Source organism: Ovis aries, chromosome 12 (assembly GCF_016772045.2).
Source record: "Ovis aries strain OAR_USU_Benz2616 breed Rambouillet chromosome 12, ARS-UI_Ramb_v3.0, whole genome shotgun sequence".
NCBI classification, from domain to species: Eukaryota; Metazoa; Chordata; class Mammalia; order Artiodactyla; family Bovidae; genus Ovis; species Ovis aries.
In genome coordinates this window covers 78,560,825-78,567,630 of record NC_056065.1, presented here as the reverse complement: position 1 = coordinate 78,567,630, position 6,806 = coordinate 78,560,825, and the positions used below count along the sequence as shown (strand labels likewise).

Below are 6,806 nucleotides of genomic sequence, written 5' to 3'. Positions count from 1 at the left end.
GAATGTGAGTGCCTCCCTTGTGTGTATATTAGGCAATGAATATATATTTGTTCGATTTTTGTTGATCTGTGATTTCATGATTTCGCTTTGTGATTTTCTCTTAAGAAAACATATTATAGTGATTTTGCCCGCGTTTCTCAGTATCCTTTACTAGGGAAGGGAGAGTGGATCGGAGGAGGGCTGTTAGAGGGGCCTGGCGGTCCATTTTCCGTAAATAACACAGACCGCCAGGCAGCAACTCAACAGGGCCGGCAGACTCATTAGACAGGCTGCGAAGGTATGCGGGCATTTAAAACACATCTGATGACGATGAAGTGTGTGTGTGGGCGTGTTTTACAAGGTTGCCGCTCCTGGATTACACGCGGTCTCCTCTTCCCGTCGCCTTCAGGTAGGTTGGCAGTAAGACAATTTTTTTTTTCCTTTTTTGCAACTGTACCTCTCTCCGCTGCGGTTTCAAAGCGGGCCCCTCCCACAAATGCAGAGGGTCCGCGCCCATTATCAAAGAGTGTGCCAGCCCAGGAGGGGCGCCGTAAGCGCCCCGTCTCGGACCCCGAGCACTGGACGCCCCCTGCAAGGCAGGCAGAACCCACGGCGCCCCGAGCCTTCCCCGGGTCGGAGCCGGGGTTCGGCTGCGACAGCCGGCCCGCAAGCCGCAGAGACAGGAGAGGCCGACCCCGCCGCGCGCAGCCTCGCGTCCCCTCCGGCCTTCCGCCGCCGCCGCGCAGCCGCACAGCCCGCAGCCCGCACGGCGCGCGCGTCCCCACCAATCGCGCCCTGCCGCCGCGGGCCTCCCCTCCCGGGGGGCTCCCTCCGCCCAACCGCCCGCGTGATTGACAGGCGGCCGGGCGGAAGCCGCCGCGCAGGCGCGGTGGCCGGCGCCGCGGCCCTCGGGCCGGGTCGCCGAGCTCCCGGCAGGCTCCGCGCCGCGGCTGCGCAGTGCCGCGCAGGCTTTTAATTCCATTGTGGAGAGGACGGCGTTATTTTTATTAACCGGAGGCGGCGGCGGCGGCGGCGGCGGCGGCGGCGGCGGCGGGACCCGTAAGTGCGGGGCGCGGGCGCGGGCGGCGGCGGCGGCGGCGGGCGGGCGCGGGCCGGGGGCGCGGGCGGCGGCGGCGGCGGGCGGGCGGGGGCGCCGCGGCCGGCGGCCGGCCCACTCCTCTCTCCTCTCCTCAGCCAGGCCTGCTCCGGGGCATGAAAGTCGGCAGCGCGTTCCTGAGCGGCGGCGGCGGCGGCGCGGGCAGCGGCGGGCGGGCGGAGATGGAGCCCAGCTTCCCGCCGGGCATGGTGATGTTCAACCACCGGCTGCCCCCGGTCGCCAGCTTCGCGCGGCCGGCGGGCGCGGCCGCCCCTCCCCCGCAGTGCGTGCTGGCCGCCGCCCCGGCCGCGGCCCCGGCCGCCGAGCCCCCCCCGGCGCCCGCCCCGGACGTGACTTTCAAGAAGGAGCCGGCGGCGCCCGGCGCGGCCTTCCCGGCGCAGAGGACCTCCTGGGGCTTCCTGCAGTCGCTGGTCAGCATCAAGCAGGAGAAGCCGGCCGACCCCGACGAGCCGCCGGGCGCCCCCCACCCCCACTACGGGGGGCTGTTCGCGGGGGCCGACGAGCGGGCTTCGGGGCTGGGCGGCGGGGATGGGGGCGGCGCGGGCGTCATCCAGGACCTGAGCGCCCTGCACCCGCCGCCGCCCGCCCCGCACCCGCACCCGCACCCGCGCGACGTGCTGCTCGGCCGGACTGACGACCCCCGCGGCCCCGAGGAGCCCAAGCCGGACGCGAGCGTCAAGAAGGCCAAGAGGCCAAAGCCAGAATCTCAGGGAATCAAAGCCAAGAGGAAGCCGGGCGCCTCTTCCAAGCCGCCGCCGGCGGGGGACGGGGAGGGCTCCGTGCTGTCCCCGAGCCAGAAGCCCCACGTCTGCGACCACTGCAGCGCGGCGTTCCGCAGCTCCTACCACCTGCGCCGGCACGTCCTCATCCACACGGGCGAGCGGCCCTTCCAGTGCGGCCAGTGCAGCATGGGCTTCATCCAGAAGTACCTGCTGCAGCGGCACGAGAAGATCCACAGCCGCGAGAAGCCCTTCGGCTGCGACCAGTGCAGCATGAAGTTCATCCAGAAGTACCACATGGAGAGACACAAGCGCACGCACAGCGGAGAAAAGCCATACAGATGCGACACTTGCCAGCAGTACTTCTCCAGGACTGACCGGCTGCTGAAGCACAGGCGCACGTGCGGGGAGGCCCTGGGCAAGGGGGCGCCCAGCGCGGACCCTGGGTCCTCCGGCGGCCACAGCAGCGCGGGTAGCCTGGCTGTGTTGTCTCAGGGAAATACCAGTTCTTCGAGGAGAAAGGCGAAGTCCAAGAGCCTCGCCGTTGAGAGCAAGGAGCCCAAGACGGGGAAAGCGAGTGAATCCCACCTGTCCAACAGTATAAACATGCAGAGTTACTCCGTAGAGATGCCGACCGTGTCTTCCAGTGGAGGCATCGTTGGCCCTGGCATAGACGAACTCCAGAAAAGGGTGCCCAAACTGATCTTCAAGAAAGGAAGCAGGAAGAGCACCGATAAGAACTACCTGAATTTTGTGTCACCGTTACCAGACCTGGTTGGGCAGAAGTCCTTGTCCGGGAAACCCAGCAGCTCCCTTGGCATCGTGTCAAACAGTAGCGTGGAGACCATTAGTCTCCTCCAGAGTGCAGGTGGCAAACAAGGTCAGATAAGCAGTAATTACGATGATGCCATGCAGTTCTCAAAGAAAAGAAGATACCTACCAACCGCCAGCAGCAATAGTGCCTTTTCCGTGAACGTGGGACACATGGTGTCCCAGCAGTCCGTCATTCAGTCCGCGGGCGTGGGTGTTCTGGACAGTGAGGCCCCGTTGTCCCTTATTGACTCCTCCGCCCTGAACGCGGAGATTAAGTCTTGTCATGACAAGTCAGGAATTCCTGACGAGGTTTTACAGAGTATTTTGGATCAGTACTCCAACAAGTCGGAGAGCCAGAAGGAGGACCCCTTCAGCATAGCGGAGCCACGGGTGGATCTGCACGCCTCAGGAGAACACTCGGAACTGGTTCAGGAGGGAAATTTGAGCCCCGGCACCCAAACTCCTTCAAATGACAAGGCGAGCATGTTGCAAGAATACTCCAAATACCTCCAACAGGCTTTTGAAAAATCCACGAATGCAGGTTTTACTCTGGGACACGGTTTCCAGTTTGTCAGCCTGTCTTCACCTCTCCACAACCACACTTTATTCCCAGAAAAACAGATATACACTACATCTCCTTTGGAGTGTGGTTTCGGCCAGTCTGTTACCTCAGTGTTGCCATCTTCATTGCCAAAGCCTCCTTTTGGGATGTTGTTTGGGTCTCAGCCAGGTCTTTATTTATCCGCTTTGGATGCCACACATCAGCAGTTGACACCTTCCCAGGAGCTGGACGACCTGATAGATTCTCAGAAGAATTTAGAGACGTCGTCAGCCTTCCAATCCTCATCTCAGAAACTGACTAGCCAGAAGGAACAGCAGAAAAACTTAGAGTCCTCAGCAAGCTTTCAGATTCCATCTCAGGAGTTAGCTAGCCAGATAGATCCTCAGAAAGACGTGGAGCCTAGAACAACGTACCAGATTGAGAACTTCGCACAAGCGTTTGGTTCTCAGTTCAAGTCGGGCAGCAGGGTGCCAATGACCTTTATCACTAACTCTAATGGAGAAGTGGACCATAGAGCAAGGACTTCAGTGTCAGATTTCTCAGGGTATACAAACATGATGTCTGATGTTAGCGAGCCATGTAGTACCAGAGTAAAGACCCCTACCAGCCAGAGTTACAGGTAAGGTCCCAGGAGTGACCAGGCTGGAGGTCTTCTAATGTAATTCTGTTTTATTTTGAGAACACTGCCATTGGAATGTTTCTACACGATCCTATTAAGAATAATGTAATGCCCTTTCAATGCAACTTTTCATATTTAGTTTATTTTGTTAGCGTGATTTTAGCTCTGTTTGTATTATGATTTTTAATCAAAATCAATAGATTAAAATAGTTTGACATTCGAAGTGACAATGTTTAGCAATCAAATTTACATGTATAGATTGTCAGGGAATAGCCCAAAAGTTTTAAATGCAAAAAAAAAAAAAAAAATCATACAAAAAAACAAAACAAAACAAAAAACCACGAAAAAAAAAAACTTTGTTGCTAGGATTAAGGTTATTCTAATTGCTTTACTCTCAGGAAAGTGTAATAACGCATGGGAATTCTGTACGTTATCACTGTAATGGAATATCCAATTTACAGATAGTATGATAGTACATTTCATCACATAAGTAAGGGATCGAAAACATTTCAAATTGCTCTATCTGGGCTGATGTGATATACGTTTCATCATTTAAGGGATCGAAAACATTTCAATTTGCTGTCTCCATCTGGGCTGATCCAAAATTCTGAGATGTTGGCTACCTATATTTTGTTGCAGCTTTTAAATGTACTCTGATCTTCCAAACCACATTCATTCCAGCCTGGTAGAACAAATATTCTTGGATCTTTGATCAAAGCCTGGAATGATAGCTTTAATAAGAGAAGGAAAAGAAAAAGCACCCTCTCCTTATCCCAGCTGTAAGAAGGCTGTGACTCCATCCAGAGCTGATGGGCACAGTGTTAAAACCCACGTGGTTGGTTGGTTCCAGTATTAGAACCCAAGTTGGAATTACATAATTCTTTGAGGTTTGGGGTGTGTGGTATTTATACATGGCCTAAAAACATTGTTCTCTGTCTCTGTTATTACGTCACCCACACTTCTGGGGGAGTTTATGTTATTTTGGTTCTTAACCTGTCCTCTCTTAAGAGTTCTAGGCCTTCCTGGTCCCCTCTTCTCCCTGTCTGAACAGTTTTAATCTTAAAATAATTCACATTCCAATGCATGATCCGTCGTGCGTTTCCCATGCCTTATGGCATCCAAACACCAAACAATAGGTCAGACACCCCCTCCCCCTTTTTAAAAAACAGCCCACACAGATGTCCATGTATAATAAAGCCCCACATGCTCAGAGCTGTGGATACAAATAAGGTGGTAATTCCAACTGGTGACAGAGCCAGTGTGAGGGTTAAGAGTATCTCCTTTAGTAAGGAGCGACGTCAGCACCTCTTTGTGAAATTGCAGCCTGTGTAGTGTACATGTTAAAAGGGTGCGTTAGTCAGTATTGTAGAAGGGTCCTGTAAAGTCATCCAAACTTGCTTTGAACGCTAATTGCCATTTGAGGCCACTGGTAGACAGTGGCTCTGCTCTAAACCACTTTTTAGCAGTTGTATTTTTTTCCTGATTATATTTTTAATGTACTTTGATGTTTATGCTGATGAGTTTTTTATGTACTTTTGGTGATGTTTCAGTCTTATGTACTCTTCTGACGTCAGAAAAGTACCACTGGCTGTTTGCAGTCTTATTGTGTAATGAGCCTACCACAGGCTTCCATGTATAATAAAGTAATTAATATTGTGCAAGTGTAAAACACTTCTGTTATGAAAGCAGTGTTTGGAAAATGAGAAATTATTTAAAATGGTTACAAAATAGTTAATTTCCTATCCCCACTTTCCTCTTTTAAAGGTCTGCTTTACCAGCGAAAGGGTCACTTATTTGTCATTGCAAGATTCTTAGAAAACGTGTTTAATCCTCTTAAATACACTCAGCACTAAAGGTCTGTGCTGTCTTGGTAAGCGCTGTCAGTCCTGTCGGGCGCAGAGTGCCAGCTGCAAGCAGAGGGTGGAGAGGACCTTTCCCACCGTACCTCTTGAGCTGTATGACTTTTTCCTCCAGTGTTTTGTTCTATACAGGTTTTGAATTCCTTTACCTTTTATTGTGTGTACTGAATACTCCTTATGTACTATTCTGATTGTTTGCTCTAGTTTACTACCAATAAAAGACCTGTTACTCACAAAATCGAAGAAAGGAGATATCACTTAATGTCCAGTCACATTTTTCAGGTTTTTCTTTTCAATACATTTCATAAAATATTCATGTCAGTAATACAACCTGCAGTTTAGGGACTGGAATTTTATGTCTGTGTTTTTAACTTGAGTGTTTCATGTTTCTAGGTTTTATTTTACTTGAAAATTGTTTGAGTATTTTCTTCAATTTGAGGCGTATGCAACAATAGGAACTTAAATAGTATGGCAGTTAGAACGTGGAAATGCGGTTAGCCATCCCAAATATTATTCCACGGAGATGACTTACTGAGGTTTCATTTTAAATCAGATTCCAGTATCTTTGGGTTCTAGGTGCATCCTTTTTAACTCCAGAAGATTGTAATAAAAGAACAGTAGGATACAAAAGTGGCCCTGAGCATTTTTAGTAGGAAAGAAAACATTGTTAAATCGTAGTTTAACAGTGTTTCATTTCAAGAAGTTGTGAGTCTAGATACTGGAGAGAGCCAAGACATGTATATACTGGGGATGCAGAAAAGGTTTGAAAGTGTGTGTGTTAAGGTTAAAGATGAAAGAGAAACATTGTAGGTGTGTGTAAAACCTGTGAGAAAAATTATGCTTTGAAATTCAGAGGGTAGAATAGGCGTTTGAAGCTTTGCTTTTTCCATATATGATACTATGTAGAGAAATGATATATTCGTGTTAAGCATAAACGTGGATTTCTCTGTAGAGAGGCTATCTACTTGTGGAGCCATTTAATTAGGGAAAGTAAATTTGTTTTTTTCTTTGCCAAGATTATTCCCTAGGTTTGGTCATTTTCTTGAACAAGAGCACTAAGTGAAATCTCACTGATTCTGTGTCAAAATCCAACTTGTGATGTCTTCTGCACCGGTGACTTATTGCTCTGTTCTAGATT

The 6,806-nt window shown here is 50.8% G+C and overlaps 1 protein-coding gene across 1 annotated transcript; it reads left to right on the top strand.

Annotated features, from left to right (window-relative positions):
• The first annotated feature begins 1,179 nt into the window (after positions 1-1,179).
• ZNF281 (zinc finger protein 281) lies at positions 1,180-5,906 on the top strand. The gene has a single exon (XM_027976001.3). The coding sequence runs from the start codon at positions 1,192-1,194 to the stop codon at positions 3,811-3,813; it is 2,622 nt and encodes an 873-aa protein (XP_027831802.1). The 5' UTR covers positions 1,180-1,191; the 3' UTR covers positions 3,814-5,906.
• The last annotated feature ends 900 nt before the right edge of the window (positions 5,907-6,806 follow it).

What these genes read in the sequence shown, in the direction of transcription:
- ZNF281 (XM_027976001.3), top strand. Translation starts at nt 1,192, where the DNA reads ATGAAAGTCGGCAGCGCGTTCCTGAGCGGCGGCGGCGGCGGCGCGGGC.